Source organism: Theropithecus gelada, chromosome 1 (genome assembly GCF_003255815.1).
Source record: "Theropithecus gelada isolate Dixy chromosome 1, Tgel_1.0, whole genome shotgun sequence".
In the NCBI taxonomy this organism is placed as follows: domain Eukaryota; kingdom Metazoa; phylum Chordata; class Mammalia; order Primates; family Cercopithecidae; genus Theropithecus; species Theropithecus gelada.
Window position 1 is genome coordinate 183,628,272 of NC_037668.1, and position 24,502 is coordinate 183,652,773.

The 24,502-nt window shown below is 46.0% G+C and overlaps 2 protein-coding genes across 4 annotated transcripts; both read left to right on the top strand.

The window, feature by feature from the left end:
- The first annotated feature begins 4,221 nt into the window (after positions 1–4,221).
- Positions 4,222–5,833, top strand: LOC112632828 (transmembrane epididymal protein 1-like). Its single transcript, XM_025398928.1, has 2 exons — positions 4,222–4,333; positions 4,959–5,833. The coding sequence occupies exons 1-2, from the start codon at positions 4,222–4,224 to the stop codon at positions 5,831–5,833; spliced, it is 987 nt and encodes a 328-aa protein (XP_025254713.1).
- A 7,718-nt stretch (positions 5,834–13,551) lies between these two features.
- GLUL (glutamate-ammonia ligase) lies at positions 13,552–22,580 on the top strand. 3 transcript variants are annotated; one of them, XM_025398517.1, is made up of 8 exons: positions 13,564–13,849; positions 14,666–15,021; positions 16,751–16,929; positions 18,198–18,359; positions 19,089–19,235; positions 19,594–19,721; positions 19,925–20,124; positions 20,748–22,580. In XM_025398517.1, the coding sequence occupies exons 3-8, from the start codon at positions 16,764–16,766 to the stop codon at positions 21,064–21,066; spliced, it is 1,122 nt and encodes a 373-aa protein (XP_025254302.1). In that variant the 5' UTR covers positions 13,564–13,849; positions 14,666–15,021; positions 16,751–16,763; the 3' UTR covers positions 21,067–22,580. The 3 variants fall into 3 exon arrangements, with proteins under 3 accessions (XP_025254294.1, XP_025254302.1, XP_025254308.1); XM_025398509.1 differs by lacking the exon at positions 14,666–15,021 and having other exon boundaries at positions 13,552–13,849; XM_025398523.1 differs by lacking the exons at positions 13,564–13,849; positions 14,666–15,021 and adding an exon at positions 14,442–14,534.
- Positions 22,581–24,502: the final 1,922 nt, after the last annotated feature.

Here is a 24,502-nt window from a genome sequence, read left to right on the forward strand (position 1 = left end):
CAAGTTACTATAAAGGATATTGCAAAGAATACAGATGAAGAAATGTGTAGCGTGAGGTACGGGGGAAGGGGCACAGGGCTTCCATGCCCTCCATAAGTGTGCCACCCTCTAGGAACCTCCACCTGTTCAGCCACCTGGAAGCTCTCTCAACACTTCTTTGGCCTTTGGGCTTTTTTTTTTTTTTTTTTGAGATGGAGTCTCACTCTGTGGCCCAGGCCAGAGTGCAGTGGCGTGATCTCGGCTCATTGGAACCTATACTTCCCAGGTTCAAGCAATTCTCCTGCCTTAGCCTCCCGAGTAGCTGGGATTACAGGCATGCACCACCTTGCCCAGCTAACTTTTGTATTTTTAGTGGAGACGGGGTTTCACCATATTGGCCAGGCTGGACTTGAACTCCTGACCTCAAGTGATCCACCCACCTCAGCCTCCCAAAGTGTTGGGATTACAGGCGTGAACGACCTCACTCAGCCCTTTGGGCCTTTTAAGGAGACTTCATTGATCATCCATGAATGATGCATGGATAACTATGTCAAAATGTGATTGGACAAAAAGGGCATTATGGAAACCCAGGAAGGCCTGTCTGTTCAGATTCTTCTTGGTCTCTCCATGCAACATTCCTTCCTGCAGAGTATGGGGCAGGACCCTCTCTGGAATGAAGGTCTTATGACCTGAAATCAGATTAGGGTCCTGCCTTGGGCAATTGAAAGGAGGGGAGGAGAAGGTCAGAGAGAGATTCTGTTTCCTGAGGTCTGCTTCTGAAGCCTAAAGTGCTCCCAACATTATGACAAAAGACTGTCTCAGGGTTAACGGAGATATGAGCTAGGAGCCATGGACAAAAGCCAACATGTATATAATCATAATATCACACCCATGAAACAGCTTTCCAGGTGCTTCGTGTCCACAGACTCTAGAGCTGTCTGGCAGTTCTGCTAATCATTCACCACCTTTGGCTCCTTGCTCAGCTGCTTGTGGGCAGTGTCTGATTTGGGATGGGTGATTCCTATCTTCAAAGTCCTGGGATCAGGATGTTCATGTTTTAATGAACTATGTGCAGCCTTGATGTCTGGCCAAGGCAGAGGACTGAACATCCCAGACAGGACCGTAAGTGGGGCTACATGTCCTGCATTCATGCCACATTCAATCTCCCGTTGCTGTTGAGTCAGTGCTGCTGTTCTCCCTCCTCTTCTGACCACTGGTGCCCAGCTCTCAGCTGCCAGGAGCATCTATGGCAATGAGTGTGTGAGCTGGAATAAGCTCTGCTACTCCTGCCTTGTGTGGACCACAGACCTGAGGTTCAAGAAGCAATATTAAGAGTAACCATTGTGATAGATGCCATATACTGCCCCCTCCACCAAAAAAGAGTGACCAAATGCAATTATTCTTGAGGCCTGAAGACCACAGCTCCTGGAGGAGCAACAGACTGCCTACTTCTCCCAGGACAAATTCAAGAACCAAGGAGAGTTCCTGGGGTTCTCTTCTCTGTGATTCACTTCGGAAGTATTGCTCTCAGATTTTCCCTTTGAATCTCCTTCCTCTGAGCATTCAGGTCTACAGTGCTTCCATGTATTTTGATAGTTCACCAAAAGGGAGAAGGAGACAGGAGACAAACATGCTCACCTCTGTGTCGCAATATCTATGCCTTTTTATTTTCACTGTAGGAAAAATTAAGTCCAGTGCTCACTTTTTGTAGATAAGGGTATGACATTCAGGAAATCAAGAGAAAACTAGAACTAGAACCCAGATTCTGACTTCACATCAGTGTATTTTCCACTTCCTCATGGTGCCTTCTGAAGACTGTCTCTACACCTCACTGGTGACAATGGTCAAAACCAAGTTGTGGGATTACCGATGATTTTTTTTTTTTTTTTTTTGAGATGGAGTTTCACTTTTGTTGCCCAGCCTGGAGTACAATGGCGCTATCTCAGCTCGCTGCAACCTCCACCTCCCAGGTTCAAGCAATTCTCCTGCCTCAGCCTCCCAAGTAGCTGGGATTACAGGCATGCACCATCATGCCCGGCTAATTTTGTATTTTTAGTAGACATAAGGTTTCATCATGTTGGTCAGGCTGGTCTTGAACTCCTGACCTCAAGTGATCTACCCACCTCGGCCTCCCAAAGTGTTGGGATTACAAGTGTGAGCCACAATATCTGACCTTACAGATGATTCGTAATGTTCTTTTCGTGTATATAATTTATGTTGTACTGAAGGGGTGTGGAAAGAAATGAAACAGAAACAGAAAGAAAGAAAGAGAGACAGAGAGAGAGAGAAAGAAAGAAAGAAAGAAAGAAAGAAAGAAAGAAAGAAAGAAAGAAAGAAAGAAAGAGAAAGAAAGAAAGAAAGAGAGAGAGAGAAAGAAAAGAAAAAAAGAAAAGAAGGAAGGAAAAGAAAGGCAGGAAGGCAGGCAGGCAGGCAGGAAGGCAGGAAGGGAGGGAGGGAGGGAAAAAAGGCTGGCACAGTGGCTAACGCCTGCAATCCCAGCAGTTTGGACGGTAAGGCAGGAGGATCACTTGAGCCCAGGAGTTCAAGACCAACCTGGGCAACAAAGTAAGAATCTATCTTTGAAAAGAAAAAAGAAAAAAAAATACCTGATTCTTCTACAATGACTGTATATTAATTCTATAAGAACACCTAAAAATTAATATTAAATAAGCAAAGTAAATTCCTTCAGAAAGCAGAATTAAGTTTTGTTTTTATAGCCTACCTTCACATGCGACTCCCCAGCCACACCAGATCTCACAACTGCAAGAAGAAGTATGAATTATTGTCATGCTCAACTGCAGAGAGCGATATCTAATTTTTCTGGCATAAAGTGGGCTTGAGAAAGTGTAAGTTAGGCATTTGGATGGGAAAGAGGGCTCAGAGGCAGCACTGTGCCCTGTGTGTAAACTCTCCTCCTCCCCACTGGGGGCGCCATCAGCACACAGGTGTTGCCTCTGCTTTACAGCATTGCTTGTAGTGTGAGCAGGGATGATTACACAGAGGACTGAGTCAGCAAGGTTCACCATCTGAGATGAACTTCCACTTGCCTCAGCACACCTATTGCCCTCAGAGAAACTCCTGCTGCAGGGACCCTCTGCAATAAACCCAGAATCACTTGTGTGCCCAGGGATGCTTCACATTCCCTGTATCTTGTTCTCCACCATCCCCCTTTCTCAGGCTCGGAGGGCTGTTACCCAATACCTAGAACTCTGTCCTCCTAGATGCATTAGACACTCATCAAGTAATCACTGAGAAAGGAAGCTGGTGGCTATTTCATATGAAAATATCAGTGGCCAATACCAGCTCACTGGGGTGATTCCTCTCAGTGGTATCCCCATTTTCAGGACTCATCTTACTTTCTTATATCAGTTAGGGATGGCTGATGGAAGCAGAGTGATGAGATACGGATGCCTGATAGAAACTAGACCTTACACATGGGAGCTGGGGACAACATCTATGGAAAGCTGTTTTCTCTCTGCTGTGTTGGGGACCTGAAGTCATTTCAGGTTGAGGTGGCAGCAGTCAGCAAGAACCATATTATATGAACGAGGGAAGGCCAAAGACAAACCAAAACCAAAACTTCCCAGGACAAACTGGAGCCCATGTCCTCTCCCTATCTCATACTTCAATGGCAGGCAACCTGCAGAAGGAATTGGCGCCCTTCACGCAAAGAGTAACTCAGGGCAGCTCTAAGCCTGGCCGCTGCTCATCTGGGAGGTGAGCCTGCAGAACAGTGACACAATGCATGAACTACAGCAGTACCCAGCACCCTACGCCTTCGGAGTATTCTTAGGTTGCTGCTTCACTTCCGCCTTCAGATTCTCATGTAAATTCCACCTGTAGCCAAACCTAATTTGGAACCACACTGGGAAGGAAATTCTGGGTTCAAGCTCAGTTATGCTGACACTACTACAAAATCACCACAGCCCCTAAAATCAAATACCCAGGGGCAGCTTTTCAGATTCATCTCCTGGCCGGTAGAAATTTTGAAGTGGTGGTGGTTGGGGGAATGTGAGCGGGTAACAGGGGGATGTTCAAGGGGGCTTTCTTGGAGGTCTTCAAGATGAGTCTATCATAGATAAGTAGAAAAGCCAGATAGGTGCTAAATATACTATATATCCAAATGTTCAAAAGTATCCATAAAGAAAATGTTTGACTTTACAATTGGACCAAAATGATGTCTGAGAAGGACTAAAGTATACTCAAGAGTTTATGAGTGTCCATAATTTGTTGGATACCGTCATGGCAACCCACTCCATTTTCCTCTCCTTTTCTCCTCCGAGCTCTGGGAAGGACAAGAAGAAGGAAGCCATGGGACGTAGGGATAAGTGTAACCAGAAGCACCTCAAGGGCTGTAAGAGGGTCCTCTGAAAGCCCATTCACCAACTTCTTTTTTTTTTTTTTTTTTGAGACGGAGTTTTTTGCTCTGTAGCCCGGGCTGGAGTGCAGTGACCGGATCTCAGCTCACTGCAAGCTCCGCCTCCCGGGTTCCCGCCATTCTCCTGCCTCAGCCTCCGGAGTAGCTGGGACTACAGGCGCCCGCCACCTCGCCCGGCTAGTTTTTTGTATTTTTAGTAGAGACGGGGTTTCACCGTGTTAGCCAGGATGGTCTCGATCTCCTGACCTCGTGATCCACCCGTCTCGGCCTCCCAAAGTGCTGGGATTACAGGCTTGAGCCACCGCGCCCGGCCTCACCAACTTCTTTGGCAGAAGCCAGTGCATTCCCAATGTACCAGAATGGAATGGAATGATAGACCATATTCCACCAAATGTGTAGGCTTGTCTTGAGAAACATTTCCTCTTTGTGGGGGAGCAGTGGGTGCGGTGAGATGATAAAAGTAGGTGGAAGTCAGTTCTTTCCAAAGCCCAGAACTTGAAGTGGCTGCATAAAGTGAGGCTGTGCCTGAGTATTGCTTTTCTCTCCCTCAGTGGACAGATTGATGGTTCCATGGGAACCTTTATTGGTCATGTGTATCCAGGGCTGTTTCTGTTCTTATATGGACTATATCAGGCAGTAGTAATTTCCAAAGCTATAATATTCAGTGACTCTCTCCTATATCCTTCATCCCCTCCCAGGAATAAGGGAAGATGTGCCAGGCTGTGGAAAATATCCTATGGAGGTTTGTTGAAGATGGCGACTGGCTCCCTGTTGACAGTTTATGAGGTCAGTTGCATTAAAGGAGGGTTGATATTGATGAACAGGGAGCTGCCACCAAGGTTCATGTACCCCAAAGAGTGGCAGCACCTCACCATGTTCATCCTCCTCACTCTCAATGGCTGCGTGGACTTCATGAGCAAGAACGTGCTGCCTCAGAGGTGTGTGGGCCTAGAAAAAGGTACCCTGGTCCTGATCATCTACCAGCTCCTGCTGCTGATGGTGTCACATGCTAAAGACTCAGAAGGGGTGGAGCTGCACGTTCACTCTCTGCTCATTTTGGTGGTGTTCCTGCTGTTGCTGGTGTTGACTGCACAGCTGTGGGCTCCCAACATGTGTCATCTCCAGCTGATGGAGACCTTTCTGATGCTGATGATGGGCTCCTGGCTGATGCAGGCAGGCTTTATTCTATACAGACCTGTCTCTGGCTACCCATGGCAAGATGATGACATCAGTGACATCATGTTTGTCACCACCTTCTTCTGCTGGCATGTGATGATCGATGCCTCATTCTTGTTGGGAATCTATGGCTTCTCTTCCTTTTGGTATCATTGTTACAGTCCCAGCTTGAAGCTGACTGGACCCAAAGAAGCTCCGTATTACGCAAGCACTCCAGGACCCCTCTACAAGCTGCTACAGGAAGTGGAGCAGTCAGAGAAAGAGGACCAGGCTCTCCTCCTTGCAAAGTGCTCCACCTGAGACAGGGCCTACAGTGGCTGTCACATCGTCCACCTCATCTTCCTCCTGTGGGCTCCTCAGCCATGAGCATGGTACCCTTCTTGGTGAAGGTAATGGCCTTGAAGGCTAGGAGTTGGTCCTGTCTGCTGGTTCATTTTTTCTTTTCTTTTTTTTTTTTTTTTTTTGAGGCGGAGTCTCATTCTATTGCTCAGGTTGGAGTGCAATGGCACAATCTCAGCTCACTGTAACCTCCGCCTCCCGAGTTCAAGCGAATCTCCTGCCTCAGCCTCCCGAGTAGCTGCAATTACAGGAGGCTGCCACCATGCCCGTGCTGGTGCATTTTCTGTCTCTGAGCCTCTAATTACTGAGAAGATAAGGGGAGAGGGATTGAGAAAGAGATGCTGATGCGATTTGAGGGAGGGAAGGAAAAGGAACAGGAGAACAAATTAGTGTGCAAGAAAAGCCACTGGGGGAAGAGAATGTAACAGAAGGAAGAGCTGTGAAGGGAGGAGAACAGAGTCTAGCAGTTATGCTGTTACTAGCTTCTTCGTCATGCACAAGGGATTGCCTTTTACCTGAGGGAGTAAAGACTTCTCACAACTGACAACTGGACCCATTCAAGTCCCACCTTGATAAAGAAAAGTGGGCACTTTATGTGCTCACCAAAGTGGTGTCACCATGTGGAAGCAGCATGATAGAATTTATAATTAATTCATACAGGCTGAAATTATGCTCGTTTTGCCTCCTTCTCTCCCCCAGCTCTCAAGAATTGGCTTCATTTCAAATGTTACATATAAAGTGCGACTTTTAAAAGTCTTAATAACATTTCAAATTTCCATAATTTAAATTTGTATAGAATTCAAATGCTATAGCATTTTTATAGAATTCAAATGCTCGGTACTTTCCTGACTTCTCATTTTATTACTCTTACTCTAGCCCAAACTTTCCTATTTCACCATGACCACCCTTGCACAAGCAATTTAGCAGATACCATTCTTGGGTCTTTGCAAATTTCTTTTCCTTGCATATCACAGTCAGTCATACTACAGTCACATATTTACCATGTTATTCGATTCCCAGAATAAACCTACATCCACCCCCACCACACCAAGTACCCCCAAGGTGGCCTTCTCCAGAACTCTTATTGATTCCCTTGTTTTGCAACTCTTGGGCACTTACATTAAATCTGCCTTGTTATTTTGCTCATACAGGTGACACACTTTCTTTTATACTGCTGCTGAAATCATTTTCTTTTAGGAGGTTTTACCTCACCCACTACAGTAGAGGCTCCTAAAGGGAAAAGGCTTTGCCTTATCCAAGTTACCAAATTTCCTATGTATACTCCAGCTATGGATCATGGTTATGTTTAATAAAGGCTTCTTTGCTTCCAGAATCTTCCCTAATCCTGTTTCTTCTAAATGCGTTGCTGGACAGGTTGGAGGTTTTGTGAAACTCTCTGGGTGACAACAACAGTCCTGAACACTGAGTCATTGCCTTAGTAATGCACCCACTCTCTTCCTTGTTTTGGGGTATAATAAAATCCAATAACTTGTTTCTGAAGTTGACTCTGTTATTGTTTTTAATCCTCACAGATGTTTCTATAAGGAATCTCTAGAAAACTGAGACTCCAGCAGGTTGACTTGCCCAAGTCTCACAGCTGGTATGAAGCAAGACAGGAATTTAAGTGCAGGTGTGTCTGACGCAAGCGTGACTGTGTCCTCTGGGCCACAATGACTTTGCTAATGGCAATGGAGAAGCAAGTTATCTCAAAATGAAAAAAATGAAATTGTGAAAGAAAGAAGAAAGAAAGATGGCTCACGCCTCTAATCCCAGCACTTTGCAAGGCCAAGGCGGGCGGATCCCTTGAGGTCAGGAGTTCGAGACCAGCTTGGTCAACATGGTGAAACCCTGTCTCTACTAAACATACAAAAATTAGCCAGGCGTGGTGGTACACACCTATAATCCCAGATGCTCAGGAGGCTAAGGCAGGAGAATCACTTGAACCTGGTAGGCGGAGGTTGCAGTGAGCTGAGATTGCACCACTGTACCCTAGCCTGGATGACAGAGTGAGACTATGTCTAAAAATAAAAAAAGAAAAAAGAAAGAAAAGAAAAGAGAAAGAAAGAAAGTCAGCCAGGCAGAAAGCCCAGGTGAAGCAAACAGTACAGTGTAAACACCCTAGACCTCCCTTAGGAGTGTGTTTATGCAACACTTTCTGTCCTCTACCCCGACCCCCATCTCCCCTAGGGGGTGAGAATCTGGCAGACTCTCAACTTCTGGCAGGGTCTTACATTTCTGGGCTCAGATCCAGAGCAAGTGCTGGGGATAAGACTTGTTTGTGACCAAGGCTTCTAATGCTTGCCATTTCCCCTTTACTCTTGGTTCCTAGACTTTTTTCAATTACTTTTCTTTGGGAGCCTTCTTTTTCTCTTTACCTCTCTTACACATTGACGGGAGGGGATGAAAAAGCACAAACACTTAGCTGCCTGTTTCCTGTAATGAGGCCTAATTCTATAACAATAAACCTCTGGTAATCAAGTGATACCCCCAACATAATAGCTCTCAAATATTCAGTGTAGGCAATAAGCCTGCATGTTATTAACTTACTAGATTTAAGATGTAACAGAAAGGTCCTCCCACTAAAGGCTACTCAAGAAAAAACTCAAAACACTCAAGCTTTTGGGGAGAAGTTTGTCATTCTCACAAAATTCCACCAGAGGGCACTAGGTTCACACCACCCTGGCCAAGCTTCTGATTCTCCAACCCCAGTAAACAAGTCTCCCCAGAACGGGTTTAAAAGAAGTGGGAGAGGAGAAAGGAGAGGAAACATCCAGAACCGGACTAAGAATTGCCCAAGCATCCGGAAAACATACCCTAGGGCTGTTTGTTTCCCATTAAAATTTGGCGAGTGAATGTGAAATAAACAGGGATCCAAATTAACTAATGAGGTGGGAGGGGAGGAAGGGCTGTGGATCCCATTGAGGATTTCTTTGGGAATGGTACCAACTAAAGCACATACTCTGATCTAAATAATTTTTTGATCAGAATGCTAAATTCCCTAAATTTTTTAATTAGCTTCAATAATGTTCCAATCTGCAGAACAAAGATCTGTACAGTGTAAATTGAGAATAAAGGACTAAATGTATCTACAAAAACCTCAGATTCACAAAACAATGAAACCGGAGGCAGATTATCAGATGTGAAAAATGATCTCCAAAGAGTCTTTCAAAGAGAATCTGTCCTACGGTGTTGTTTTTTTTTTTTTCTGGTAATTTAGTTATTCACAAAGAAAATATATATTACGTGTCTGCTATACGGAAGTCACTGGGTAAGCACACCCAAGATTGAGAGGGAAATGGTTGGTTCCTGTCCTCTGCACCTCCCTCAGTGAGGACTGTAGGAATTTCAGTATTTTAGAGATGGTGGCCCTGGAATAGATCATCCACAGACCAAAGAGACTAAAGGAAAGGGAATAGAAAAAGAACAGCACCTTGAAAATTCATTAGGCTCTAAAATACTGCCCTCATGTGACTTCATCAAGTTATTATGATTTATCTAAGCTTCAGTTCCTCCTCTTTAAGATAGAATGATGTGAAGATCTAATTCTAGAATTGTAAGGCTTTAATTTTCTCAATAGGACATATTTCCCCATGTTGTTAACTAAGTTGAACTTGATTCTTCCCAACTTTCCACGTAGTTTCCTGCTAGAGACATGATTCAGGGTAGAGCTCAAATAGACCCAAACCTTCCATCATAACATGCAGTTGGGGAAATGAAGCATTCCTTGTATTTGACTGATTTCAGTAGGCATCCTACAAAACTCAAATCAGGCTAGAGATATGGCTGAGACTTGAATTTCCAATTTCCTGTCCTGAACTGAAAAATACCAAACAATCAAAGACTATAAAGAACAATTCCTCCATTCTCGATGCTAGTTATTGAACTGAAGTATAATGTAGTCTTTCCTTCTCTAACTGTATAAAGTGAAATTTGAAAGCTTGGCCAACTACAGCTTGTCCCTAAATTATGGTTTAAGAATAATGCTATCAAATTCCAGAACTGTTTCATTTCTTCTTCATTTTTATTATTATTATTTTGATTTGGTTTAAGATTCTACTATGGTCCATTCTTTTGGAAAGAATTGATGTTGGTTTATTACATAATAATAATTTTTAAAAGAATATTATACAATTCTGGGTTGGGTTTCCAGGGTGTTCCCCAACGCTGAGTCTCAATTGTGTCTCTTTAACATGATTTAAAGGTCTCCCGGAATGCCTGTTGAAATCATTCATACGCAGGGAAAATTCCATTTCCTAAACAGAAAAGGTTTGTTCGGTGTGAACCCTACCCTAAATTTCGTGTCGAATGTGTACAAGGCAACCACAGAGGCCCTGGGAAGGCACTCCAGATCGCCAGGTAAAGGATTTCTTACTTGCAGAGTGAGAATGGACCCTTTAAAAAACAGAGACAGGGCCGGGTGCGGTGGCTCACGCCTGTAATCTCAGCACTTTGGGAGGCCAAGGCGGGCGGATCACAAGGTCAGGAGTTCAAGACAAGCCTGGCCAATATGCTGAACCCCATCTCTACTAAAAATACCAAAAAATTAGCTGGCTATGGTGGCACACGCCTCTAATCCCAGCTACTCAGGAGGCTGAGGCAGGAGAATTGCTTGAACCTGTGAGGCAGAGGTTGCAGTGAGCGGAGGTTGCAGTGAGCCAAGATCGCGCCACTGCATCCAGCCTGGGCAACAGAGTGAGACTCTGTCTCAAAAAAGAAAAAAAAAGAGAGAAAAAGTTGTTTCCTAATAGAGATAAGATTTGGGGGTAGAGCAAAATCCTAATACAAAGCATTTATTTCAGGCAGCAGAATAACATTGAAGAAATACTTTTAATCTCAGGCTATTTCTGCAGATTTGGAACAAAATCTTTCCCTGTAATTGCTCTCCCACTCCACCCACCCCTTGGACATGGCAATTCTACTCTAAGAGAGAAAAACATGACTTCAAAGCACATGCAATGGAACCTCTTGTCAGCACTGATACGGTGTGTACCAAGAAACAGAAAAGTTCATGGGTTCAAGCATTCTAATGCTCTTTTTATGGTGGGGGTGAAGAATGGGGGTGGGTGGCAATTTAGGGAAGAAGGGGAGGGAGAAGAAAGGGCAGCAGACACAGCAAAGTCAAACTGGATGAAACAAGCTGTTTTACTTTTAACTTCTCTAAAAGTACAGTCTGGGTTTCTGGGGGCGAACCAGTTAAGGGTTTTCTTCCGCTTTTACTTCTTGCCTATGCTCAAGCCTCCCTGGTCAGTTCTTGGACTCATCTGGGCCCTAATTTCGTCACTTTAAGTAAATGTGGGGTTGGCCGAGGAGGACAAGACCTCTTGTTCACTCCTGAAAGAGTCAGTGGTCATTATATAGGTATTACGTTCCTAACCTTACAAAGCGTGCCCCTGGTCACATGAATGGATCAAAGCAAATCCATTTCCATTACCAGAAAAGCAGCTCAAAGCACGTGTTCTCTTGATAGTGCCACAGTCACTTCTGTGTGGTTAACAAATATCATTTATTGAACACTCACCCTGGACACTACTGCGGGATATGACAATGAATAAACTGCTCAATGAGGTCAAGACATCTAGCAAGGGAAGCAGGCACTCAAATGGCAGAAACACTGTAAGCCTGCAGAACTGGACTCCCACCTTACCATTCCGTTCTCTGTTATGTTTGCCATCCCCACCTCAGGTGCTGGTGGTGTGTGCAGCAGAGGCTCTGGCTTATGGTTTGGTAGTTTGGTATCTGGAAATGATTAAAAACATCTTTTAAAATAAAAACGTCACTTTTCTCCTCCTTTGCTTCCCTTCCTCAACCATTTAAACTCACAGCTTTACAGAAAGAAATGAAGACCGCGCACTGTGTTACCAAGGTTAAGTCCAGTTCGATATAATGAATGGTAAAGCATTACACTGAGTCAGAAAAGTTGTATTCAAAAGTCGCTACAGGGAAAGAAAGAATCCAGTCACCTCAGATTATAGAACTTGGCCAATGATAATTATAATTGCTGTTTTCTAAACATTTAGGATGCACCAGGGACTACTCAATCTCTTCTGCATGTACTATCACAATTAATCCTTTTATAAGGTAACAATTATTACCCCTCTTTTATTATAGACAAAAAAACAGGCTTCATGTGGCTAGTGATTTGGTATGAAGGGAAAGCCCGGATTTGAACCTAGGTTTGCCTGACCTGCAGCCGTGCCTGTAGCCACCACAATGGAATGCTTCAAGGGGCAGCACTGAAATTTAACGAGGAATTTGTAAGGCAACCTACACAATCCAAAATGTCACCAGTCTGAAACATCCCAAAAACCCCTGTTTGAGATGAATGCTGCATCTGTCATTTAAAAGTACTACAGTGTTATACACTCTTAAAGGAAAGGGTGTTGACCAAAGAAGCCAAGTTATGTGTATGTGGTCGCAGGCAACATTTCTTTTCCATATTTGCGGTACAAAACAACCAGAAGAACAAACTTCTTCCCTTCCTCTTCCAAAGGCACTGGAAACATAAATTCTTGCTCTTTAAACTGAAAGAAGCAATAAAAGCTGGACACCATCAGGTAGATTTCAGGCACTAAAAACAAAATGATCGAGTAACAGTACGGATAGCAATATCTACCTACCTACCTATCTACCTATGTTGTGTCTCTAGGTACACATATAATTATTGTGCATCTGCTGACAAACATCCATTTCAAGATTGTGTTCACATACACATTTTCCCAACCATCACGGCAAGCTGAGAGGAGAGGTATGTATTCCCATTTTCCAGATTAACAAGAAGCCGCACTTGATAAAGCAAAACCAGGGAGAATTCGTTTAAGACATTTCTTGACAATTTCTGGACTTCGAAAGGGGCAAGTGAACACCTCGATTTCCTTTCGGCTGCTCAGGGGGCAGTTTGCACACAGAATTTCAAATCTAGTGGGCGGTTCCACAGATCGTTTTCGATGATCACTTTATTTTGCAGATGAGGAAACTTGGGCCCTGAGAGACCTGCCTAGGGTCTGGCCAGCGGTATGACACAGGTCTCCAGACTTAGTTTCTACCGCCCTCCAGAATCCTCTGTGAAATTAGAGACACAGCACGTTGATTTCAAATGTGAAATGGCAGAGTTCTGTTTATTTCCCCAGAGCCAACAGAGCCGGAGCGGGCGGCTCTTCCAGGCTTTGGGAACCCGGACCCGTCCCCAGGCCCAACTGGCACCCACGCTAGCCCAGGCCCGCCCAAGGTTCCCCCGGGTCCCGCGCCCCGCGCTCCCTCTCAAGCTAACCCCTGCCCGCGGGAAGCGGGGCTCGGAGGCTCCCTCGTAACAAAAGGCTAAATTCGGTTTCCCTGGTTCCGCATTTCCCCATGGAGCGCTCCTCGTAAAACTATTGCCCGTAAAGACTGCAGGGCAGAGGTCCAGGGCGCTTTGCTGGGAGCCTCGGGGCCCCGGGCTGGGGGCCGTCGGGTGGCACCTGGCGGGCCAGCGAGCGGGCGGGCGGGCGGGCGGCGAGCGAAGGCTTCCCGGCCTGGCAGCAGCTCGCCCCTCCGCCCTCCGCCCTCCGCCCTCCGCCCTCCGCCCTCCGCCCTCCGCCCTCCGCCCTCCGCCCTCCGCCCTCCGCCCTCCGCCCTCCGCCCTCCGCCCTCCCGGCTCCGCTCCCCTCCCCCACGCCGCCCTGCCCCTCCCCCACGCCCCTTTCTCTTTCTTTCTTTCCCAGCTCGCTTGCCCCCACCCCAGCGGCGCCCGCCGGGCTTCTCGCCCAATGGCCGCGGGGCCGGGGAATGCATCAGCTGATCGGCCCGGGCTCCCGGCCGCTGGGAGCCAATCAGGGCACCGGGGGCGGCCCCCGGCCGCGGATAAAGGGTGCGGGGCCGCGAGCGGCCTTGCAGAGTCGAGAGTGGGAGAAGAGCGAAGCGTGTGAGCAGCACTACGGCCTCCTCTCCTCCTAACCTCGCTCTCGCGGCCTGCCTTTACCCGCCCGCCTGCTCGGCGCCCAGGTAAGCCCCCGGACGGCCCGGTGGCACCCAAGCGACACGCGCCGCCCCTGCTACCCCGCGAGGCGCGCCACCCAGCCTCCTTTTTCGGCCGCCTGCCCCTCCAGTCCCAGCCCTACGCTGCGGCCTCTCTGGCCCGGGCCTGAGGTCCGGCTCCAGTCCTCCTCCCGCGTGCTTCCGCCGCCGATGGCTTGGACCCTCCGGGGCTGGCGCTGGTGGGGCGCGCCCTTGGCCAGGCTCTGGGAAGGGCGGGGTGAGTTGTTTTGATCTTCTTTTCACTACTTGCGGCCCAAGCGCCGCCCCTGGAGGCCTTTGGGCTGGCCCGCGCCCTGGGGCTCACAGTGGTGTTTGCGCTGTGGATGGAGTGGCGGTGCGGTCCCCTGCAGAGCGCAAACAAGGCGCTTGGTTGGCGCGGGCGCCTCGCTGCTTTCCTCGTGGTGGGGCAGTCGTCGTGGTTCTGGCGATCGTTGAGACGCCTCGATTGCGGCGTGTAACAGTGAGCGTTGTTTGCGCGGCCGGCTCCCGCCTCGGGGTCCCGGGGGCCTTCCAGTGTGACCGAACAATGGAGAGCCCGGGCCTCGGCGCAGTCGGTGGAGAAGCTGGGCCGGGCCGAGGCAGCAGCAGCGCGCGGTCCCTCCGGCCTGCGCCCCCACCCTCCCCGGGGACCCCGCAACCCCTCGGTGGCGGGGTATGGCCACCTCCGTGAGGCCCTGAGATTCAGACGGGGGCCCGAGGGGCGGGGCGCCCGCTTTAGGGACATTTCAGTGGGAAGGGGCTGCTTTCAAAGTGGATAATTACAACTCCCTCGGGGGCGGGAAGCGGGGATCCTCCCCCAGCCGCAAGTTCACGAAGAAAGCAACCAATGAAAATTATGAAGACGACGAGAAGTCAGACTCCTCCGGGTCGCCCTCCAACTGTTTCGGCTTCGTCGCCTACTCCGTGAACTCCGGCGAGAAATCTCGAGTCAAGATTAAGACCTTAACCCACCAACCGGCCTGTTTCGACACCCCCCGGGTCGACCGCTGTCTGTCCCCTTCTCCATCGCCCTCGCCCAGAAAGCTCCGGTGCTTGGACCAGCTCGAGTCTGAGAAAGAGGAGAGGCGCGAACGCCACTCCAAAAAGAGAAGGGCTAAGGAGGGCAACCCTAACAATACGCTTGACTTTCTGTGGCTGGGGTGAGTGAGGGAGCAGGGAGGACGACCCCGGAGTTGGTGAGAGCTGCAGAAACGGCTAAAAGCTTCAGAATCCGTTCCCCCCACATAAACTTGGCGCCACGGCAGCAGCAGTTGATAGAGTGCTGGCATCCAACTGGCTCACGGAAAAGAGCAGGAGATCCGAAACAGGCTTAGGACGAAGTGTGCATGATGTTGGTGGTGTAACAGGTTGGAGAGGACAGCTGAGAAATTGGGTTGTAGCTTTTTTTTTTTTTTCCCCCACCGACAGAGTCTCGATCTGTCGCCCAGGCTGGAGTGCAGTGGTGCAAGCTCCCGGCTTACTGCAACCTCTAGCTCTAGGGTTCAGGCGATTATCCTGTGTCAGCTTCCCGAGTAGCTGGGATTACAGGCGGGCACCACCAGGCCCGGCTAATTTTTGTATTTTTAGGAGAGACTGGGTTTCACCATATTGGCCAGACTGGTCTCGAACTCCGTACCTCAGGTGATCCGCCCGCCTAGGTGGGTTGTAGCTTTTAGCGGGAGCTGAAGGGTTCTGGGACGGAGGTGGGAGGCAGGATTTGGCCGACTGAATCTTCTAGAGGCAATATTGGGGTGTTGGTCTTCCCCAAGGGGAAGGGTGGTGAGGCTGTCAGAGGGAGAAGCAGTTATGTTTTCAGCTGGGCAAACATGGACGGTTGCCCATAGAAACTTTGCCACTGTACTTCAGAACGTTGCCCTAGTCGTTGGAGGAGAACAATGTGTTCCCTTTCTAGCCATCCTGGGCCACGGAGGGAGGAACGTTTCCTTTTTGGCTGTTGTGGCTTCAGAGTTTCTGTTCTTTCAGAGGTTTTGTGGTAGTGGTTGGCAGTTATTAGTATGCCTTATAGCTTTTAAAATTCCAGATCTTTTTGATTTTGAAATGGAAATTTCCTAATTACTTGAAGTCTTCTTGTGGAATTCCATAATGTTGTGATTCTTGCTCACTATCTTAAGTGAAACTTTGCATGAGACCTATGGAAAGTATGGCAGCATGCCCCTTAGAATCTGGTTTGAATCAGCTTTTGTTGTAGGAAACTGCTAGCCTTTAAAAAAAAAATATTGTAACCTTGTTTCATCAAATCTAAATGTGTAGTGGGTTTTCTTTTGGTGGGGAGTGGCTGTGGGTTTCAGTTAAGACCACAGCTAGGATGAAAGGCAAAGAGAAAAACAGAAACCTTGGAAGCCAAGCCTGTTCTGTGGCTGGATTTTACTTGTATTGGAAGAAGTTCTATGTTTTGTAAATTTGTGTATTGGTTTGGTTTGTTTCTTCTGATAGATTAGTATTTGGATAGTTTAGTGTTACCTCAGCTACACTGAAGGAATAGACAGTCCTCACAAGTGTAAGTTCCAACTTGGAAGCCTGGGATCTGCAGTAGCTGTGGAACTTAAGCCTTTGAGCTCAGAGATGCAAGAGGCATTGAGTTACTACCAAGGGCCTGATCTTTTCTTTAGCAGGCATCTGTGTTAATTGCTTCAAAAGGTGGTGATCAGTTTTACAGCCTATTATAAAGGAGATTTTCGCCTACTATAAAACTAATCCCCCTGAAAGAGTGAGTAAACATAACTTTCTGTGTGTTGACTTCCACAGGGGAAGGAGTTGGCACTTACACCTTGATTCACAACTTTTGATTCAGTTGTCCCTCTGAAGCCATTTTTGCAGGGGATCAGTTTGGAGTGGGCGTTAACAATGTTATTTTTTTTCTCTCTCCAGAACACCTTCCACCATGACCACCTCAGCAAGTTCCCACTTAAATAAAGGCATCAAGCAGGTGTACATGTCCCTGCCTCAGGGTGAGAAAGTCCAGGCCATGTATATCTGGATCGATGGTACTGGAGAAGGACTGCGCTGCAAGACCCGGACCCTGGACAGTGAGCCCAAGTGTGTGGAAGGTGAGACAGCAATGTGGAGTGGAGCACACGCTGGGTGGGATCTGCAGAGGGGTGGGCCTTTGACTCAGCCTCTGGATTAGGCCTCTTCATTCTGTTTGTAAAGCTTTTCTAAGGCAGGGCTTTCTAGACTTCGTTCAGTCAACATTAAGCTCCTACACTGCCTCAAAGCAGAGCAACAATGGAACCCTTTATTTAAATGGAATTGTGCATGTAGGCCAGTGTATTGAAGAAAAACTAAGTCTGGTTTATGGAGAGTTGGCATGGGGCTTAGAGATTGCCGACCTGGGCATCCCCACTTACCTGACTCTAAGGCACCCTCAGAAAACCACTGCTCTAACCTGAGAATGCCATCTAGTTTACAAACTCTTAGAAAACTGTACTTAATACTCACATCACTGGGCTTCTAGATGTGAAGCAAATGCTCTAAAATGGTTTTCAAATAGGACTTATTTTTAGTTGATGGCACTTTTGGAAATTCTTAAACTGTCTTAATTGCTTATCCCTCTAGGAGCTACAGTTAGATTATAGTTGTGACCTTCATTTTTCAGTCTAAAACAAGCCATAGTCTTCCCTCTTCCAGAAAGGGGCCAAGTATCACCTCCTACCTAGTTTAGGATAGCTTACTTTTCCTTTTTGAATAAGTGAATGATCATAATACAAAGCCTACATTGTGTACTTGCTATGTGGCAGATAGTTCACAGACACTGAAGATACAAAGTGAGAGTCTGGTCTCTGCCTTCAGAGAACTCAGTCAGCTAGAGAGACAAAGCAGTCTTTAAAACAGTGGGAAAGGTGGATAGGTAATAAGGGAACATCCTTGAGTAAGTCATCCTTCTAGTTGTCTGTTCCCTCATCTATAAAATAAGGACATTACTTGCCAGAATACACTGGGGGCATGAGAAGAAGGAAGTGACACATTGCCTAATGGAAGAATCAGAATCCTTCACTATCTCAGTATTTTAAGTGACTGATAGGCTGGTAATGGTAACAGAATGCTTCAGTTTGTCTCCTGGAAGACATTTGGGAAGGGAGTGTCTGATGTATTTAAGGAAGTGGTACAGTGGTCTTACTTGGAACTCAGATAGGAAGGGCTGTAGGATCAGGTACAGGTGCCAGGGTATACATATTAATGATGGCATTTATGCCTTAATAACTTCCTGGAAAAGAGATCTTTAGAGATGGGAAGGTGAGTGAAGGGCTGGCTGTATTTGCATTGCTTGGAAAGCTCCTGTACGTTTTAAATGTAATTTTCCCTCTTTTTGCCCCAGAGTTGCCTGAGTGGAATTTCGATGGCTCTAGTACTTTACAGTCTGAAGGTTCCAACAGTGACATGTATCTCGTGCCTGCTGCCATGTTTCGGGACCCCTTCCGTAAGGACCCGAACAAGCTGGTGTTGTGTGAAGTTTTCAAGTACAATCGAAGGCCTGCAGGTATGTATAGCACAGCTATAGATTCCTCTCCTCAATCTGTGAATGCTGTGAAGGGGAGGGAGGAGACATTCTGCAATCAGTATTGGGAAGACTAGGCTATTTCATGACTGTTTTAAGAATCTGAGTGATTGAGCCTCTTCCCTGAACTTCTCCTTTGAGGAAGAGATAATATGGCCCATCTTTCTATGGTCTTGTCTGTTGGTAGCATAAAATAGCATTTGATTTGTCCAGATCTGTTTGCCGGTCTTGGAGTCCCCAGTAACAGCCCTCCTGCCTGGAATGTAGGCCAGGACAAATGTAAACCAATGGAGAAATGATTCTCAAAAACTATAGAATGGCTCCAAGTGTCTGAGAAATGAAGAATAAATCTAACAACCAGAAGCAGCTGTCTTGTGAATAGAGGGTTAAGTGCCAGGCATTTGGTGCTTGGGAGGTGGCCAGAATGCAGATAAGGTGAAAGTTGCCCTGTTCTAAATCCATTCTCATGTGACTTGGTTGTAACTGAGTTTAGTTAAAACTGAAGTCTTGCAGAGTCTTCCTACAGATGTACAGTTATAGCTTCTCTCATTTTTCTGACTCAGTGACTCAGTGATCCCAAGAAGGCCTATACTGGGTCATTTCAGCCCATAGTGCACACCTCAGTTGTATAGAATCCAAAGACTGTTCTCCCATCAGCATTGGTATTCAGCATCAGATCCCTGATGGCATATTGTTCACTCTTTTTTCTAGAGACCAATTTGAGGCACACCTGTAAACGGATAATGGACATGGTGAGCAACCAGCACCCCTGGTTTGGCATGGAGCAGGAATATACCCTCATGGGGACAGATGGGCACCCCTTTGGTTGGCCTTCCAACGGCTTCCCGGGGCCCCAGGGTAAGTCTTCTTGGGTTAGAGGTGAAATTGCCAGAAGTGTCTTAACTGTTCCAGAATGCCCCTTCCCAGGGATGGGAGTGACTTTCTGAATCAAGCAAAATAATACAGTAAAGGCGAAACAGCCCTCATATCACCAAAGTCCAAAAATGGATATAAATGTATAAAGTAAGGTTTTAGGGGGAAGCTTTGGCCCCACAGGTGAAGAGGAACTCCCCTGTTGCCCCTCCCCTGCCCTGTACCTACAGATGAAGGCAAGGATAGTGATTCAAGAGGGCAAGGCTTAAGGGCCTTCTGATCTCTGACTTTGGGATTCTCTGGATTTCTTGACTCTTAGCGTTTTGTCTTGATGCTTTTGTAGGTCCATATTACTGTGGTGTGGGAGCAGACAGAGCCTATGGCAGGGACATCGTGGAGGCCCATTACCGGGCCTGCTTGTATGCTGGAGTCAAGATTGCGGGGACTAATGCCGAGGTCATGCCTGCCCAGGTAAATATAGCTCCAGTCCATCAATGATGAAGGGCAGGCAGGTGCATATAGGACTTTTGCTAGTAAGGGCTGCTGATACACCACTCACTAACCCAAAACCTAAGAATGGGTTGGAGGAGAGGTGAGAAGAGAACAGGTTTAGGAGCTTCTGAGTTGGAGTGAGCAGTTGGCTTTGTTTTAATGGCCAAGCTTCTCGTTTCTAGTGGGAATTTCAAATTGGACCTTGTGAAGGAATCAGCATGGGAGATCATCTCTGGGTGGCCCGTTTCATCTTGCATCGTGTGTGTGAAGACTTTGGAGTGATAGCAACCTTTGATCCTAAGCCCATTCCTGGGAACTGGAATGGTGCAGGCTGCCATACCAACTTCAGCACCAAGGCCATGCGGGAGGAGAATGGTCTGAAGTGAGTACCTTCTGCTGGGGCCATCTTTAATCTCCTGTGGCAGAAAACTTGGGAAGAGACTTATCAATCTCTCAGCAAAGTCTCCTTTGCAGGATGACTTGCAAATATTTACCAGAGTTAAGTAAACTTGACTTCTCAGTCTGGACGTACCTTAGCTGTTGACACTTGACTTCAAATTCTCATTTTGTTCCTATTTGAAAAATACCAAGTAATACTTCTGATTCACAGTGATAATTATTATATAAATTATAACAAATAATTATTAGTCATATATCATTATATAAACATTGATATATATATTTGTGACATATATGTCGTGACAGGGAAAAGTTGACAAATTCATGCATTTGAAAATCTTTTAGAACTAAATTAGTTAATAATACAGGCATGTGGATAAGCTTAATGCTTATGAGGGGGAGAAAGTTTCAAATGATTGGTCTTTTCAACAAATACTTTCTACTGCTTGTCGGGCACTGTTCTGACCACTGAGACACACAGGTAAGAAGACGAAGCCACTGCCTTCATGAAGTGTTTGTACCACTGGTATCATATTTTGGTGCACTTCATTCTTGGCTCCATACCTGGAGACAAGGTTGGACTGCCATCTTTTCTGTTTCTTCTAGGTACATCGAGGAGGCCATTGAGAAACTAAGCAAGCGGCACCAGTACCACATCCGCGCCTATGATCCCAAGGGAGGCCTGGACAATGCCCGACGCCTAACTGGATTCCATGAAACCTCCAACATCAACGACTTTTCTGCTGGTGTAGCCAATCGTAGCGCCAGCATACGCATTCCCCGGACTGTTGGCCAGGAGAAGAAGGGTTACTTTGAAGACCGTCGCCCCTCTGCCAACTGTGACCCCTTTTCGGTGACAGAAGCCCTCATCCGCACGTGTCTTCTCAATGAAACCGGCGATGAGCCCTTCCAGTACAAAAACTAAGTGGACTAGACCTCTAGCTGTCAAGCCCCTCCTAGTTCTTCATCCCACTCCAACTCTTCCCCCTCTCCCAGTTGTCCCAATTGTAACTCAAAGGGTGGAATATTAAGGTCGTTTTTTTCATTCCTTGTGCCCAGTTAATCTTGCTTTCTTTGTTTGGCTGGGATAGAGATGGGTCAAGTTATTAATTTCTTCACACCTACCCTCCTTTTTTTCCCTATCACTGAAGCTTTTTAGTGCATTAGTGGGGAAGAGGGTGGGGAAACATAACCACTGCTTCCATTTAATGGGGTGCACCTGTCCAATAGGCATAGCTATCCGGACAGAACACGTTTGCAGGAGGGGGACTTTTCTTCGAGGTAGCTGAAAGGGGAAGACCTGACTTCCTCTGGTTAGGTTAGGACTTGCCCTTGTGGTGGAAACTTTTCTTAAGAAGTTATAACCAACTTTTCTATTAAAAGTGGGAATTAGGAGAGAAGGTAGGGGTTGGGAATCAGAGAGAATGGCTTTGGTCTCTTGCTTGTGGGACTAGCCTGGCTTGGGACTAAATGCCCTGCTCTGAACACGAAGCTCAGTATAAACTGATGGATATCCCTACCTTGAAAGAAGAAAAGGTTCATGTTGCTTGGTCCTTGATTTATCACACAAAGCAGAATAGTATTTTTATATTTAAATGTAAAGACAAAAAATTATATGTATGGTTTTGTGGATTATGTGTGTTTTGCTAAAGGAAAAATCCATCCAGGTCACGGGGCACCAGATTTGAGATGAATAGTCCGGATTAGAAACCAAGCATCTCCTTTTGAGTAGGGAGTGAGGGAGGTGGTGCTTAGAAAGATGGTGCTCTGGGGTTAGGTCCTCATGACCACTTCTGGGTTTCTGCCCTGCCCACCCTCTGGAGAAGGTGGGCACTGGATTAGTTAACACGTTTCTAGCAGTCACTTGATCTCTGTGGCTTTGGTTTAAAAGACAGACACTTGTCCACATGGGTTTAGAGATAAGAGTTGGCTGGTCAACTTGAGCATGTTACTGACAGAGGGGGTATTGGGGTTATTTTCTGGTAGGAACAGCATGTCACTAAAGCAGGCCTTTTGATATTAAATTTTTTAAAAAGCAAAATTATAGAAGTTTAGATTTTAATCAAATTTATAGGGTTTCTAGGTAATTTTTACAGAATTGCTTGTTTGCTTCAGCTGTCTCCTACCTCTGCTCTTGGTGGAGATGGGGACAGGGCTGGGGTCAAAACACTTGTAATTTTGTATCCTGATGTCTTTGTTAAGACTGCTGAGGAATTATTTTTTTTCTTTTATAATAAGAAATAAACCCCACCTTTATTCCTTCATTTCATCTACCGTTTTCTGGTTCTTATGTTGGCTGTGGCAGGCCAGCTATGGTTTTCTCTTGTCATGACAACTTCTAATTGCCATGTACAGTATGTTCAAAGTCAAATAACTCCTCATTGTAAACAAACTGTGTAACTGCCCAAAGCAGCACTTATAAATCAACCTAACATAAGAGCTCTCTGATGTGTTCGTGGTTCTTTCAAATCCCCATGTACCATTATATTCCTTTATTTCCTAAAACAGGCAAAATAAGCTCAAGTTTATGTACTCTTTGAGTTTTTAAAACACTGGAGTGATGTTGCTGACCAGTCCTTTCCTGTGCCTCTCTAGCTTGGGTATTTGGGACTACTGGGATTAAGTTTTTCACCTAGACTTAATAACACACAATCTTGGCATTTCCTAGCCTAGAGTTTTATAGCAGGGTACAACCCCCACTCCTCCCCATTCTGTGCTCCCCTGAGTTTGGTTTTGGCTTACCATAACATTGTTTTGACCATTCCTGGCCTAATAGCCTAAAATACTTAATGTATGATTAACTGGCTTTACAATTTCTACTATCTGTTGTCAGTGATTCATTTAAGTAACATATTAGCTACCCTGCTTCACTGGTTGAAGCCTTCCAAGGTTGGCCATGCCCTAGGCATGAGCTCGTCCTTGAGTGTATCTTGCCTTGCAGGAAGACCAGTGGACTGCTTGTGATTCTCAAAAGCTCTGTGTTGTCACCCGTGCCCTTGCCCCTTGCTCTACCTTGGTCCGTGTATCTGGAAGTTCTTCCACCTTATCCTGGCCAATTCCTACCTTCATTCATTCCTCATGAGGCTGGGTAAAAGCTCCCTCCGGCTCCCTTGATGCTGTGCACATACCTAGCAAAAAGCAGTTATTCGACACGGCGTGCAATATTATTAACAACATTAATACTACTAATAATGTGGGCAATAATGATTGTTTTTAAAAGGCAGAATACTCTTATCAGTTTGAGATAGCCGGGGCCTGTGATAGTATTTAGATACGACACAGTTCTTCAGGCGACTGTATTTTACACTAGTCAAGTAATCCTAGATATCCATGGTTTTTCTTAAGAAAGTTGGCTCCTGGTATGATTTAATATTCAAAGTAGAGTCATCTACCTATTAGCTTGCTGGCATGGTCCTAGCTTATGCCTGTTGTTTCAGCATGATTGTTGAGTACCCTCTTTCATCCTTAGCATTTTCTTGATTTTGTTGTTAAATGATGCATACCCTTATTTCCATTGAATCTCTACTTCCACCTCCCCAACAGAAGTTGTCTTCCCTTTGCTTAGTCACCCTTACAGCCTCTTGGATGGTGTCTCCTACACAGTGTAAACACTAAACTGAAGAGGCAGTGACCTGAGCACTTTGGATTTCATTCATTGTAATCAATTCCCTGACAAAATGATTGCATGAGAAGGAATTTAAGTTCATAGGATCAGAATTTAGGTGAAAACAAGCAGCATATTTGTTTCTCCCCCCTCTCACCTAGAATTAACTTTGACCTAGAGGTCACAGTGCAATCCCCTTGTATTTCTAAAAGATTCTATTTCATTTTACAATATGCAGATATATGTCCATACACATGCATAATATAAATGTATACCATATTTGTAAACATATACCATATTTGTATACATTTATATTATACGTTTGTATTTCTAAGGTGTTTTTTATAGTTCATTTGCAGACACTGGGTTATGTGATAACTTTTATCAGTAATGGATTAAACAGAATAATGACCAAATTTTCAAACTTAAGGAGTCAAGCCAGTATTTACAAAAGGAGGTCTCCATGAACTCCTTAAACATGAGTTCCCCTAATATCATCTTGCCAGGTACTAGATAACAACTAAGTGACAGCACAAGCTATAGGGAATTTGAAAGAATTCCATGGATGGGTGCTGTATAGGGCCTTTTATTGTTTTTGAGACAATCTCACTGTCGCCCAGGCTGGAGTGTAGTATGGCGTAATCTTGGCTCACTGCCACCTCTGCCTCCCAGATTCAATCGATTCTCCTGCCTCAGCCTCCCAAGTGGCTGGGACTTGGCACCACCATGCCCGGCTAATTTTTGTATTTTTAGTACA

Excerpts from the sequence above, each read along its gene's own strand:
- LOC112632828 (XM_025398928.1), top strand. The coding sequence starts at position 4,222 with ATGGCAACCCACTCCATTTTCCTCTCCTTTTCTCCTCCGAGCTCTGGG. Across the intron at positions 4,334-4,958 it reads CCAGAAGCACCTCAAGGGCT|GGCTGTTTCTGTTCTTATAT; the intron begins GTAAGAGGGTCC and ends ATGTGTATCCAG.
- GLUL (XM_025398509.1), top strand. The coding sequence starts at position 16,764 with ATGACCACCTCAGCAAGTTCCCACTTAAATAAAGGCATCAAGCAGGTG. Across the intron at positions 19,722-19,924 it reads CCGAGGTCATGCCTGCCCAG|TGGGAATTTCAAATTGGACC; the intron begins GTAAATATAGCT and ends TCTCGTTTCTAG. Across the intron at positions 20,125-20,747 it reads CGGGAGGAGAATGGTCTGAA|GTACATCGAGGAGGCCATTG; the intron begins GTGAGTACCTTC and ends TGTTTCTTCTAG.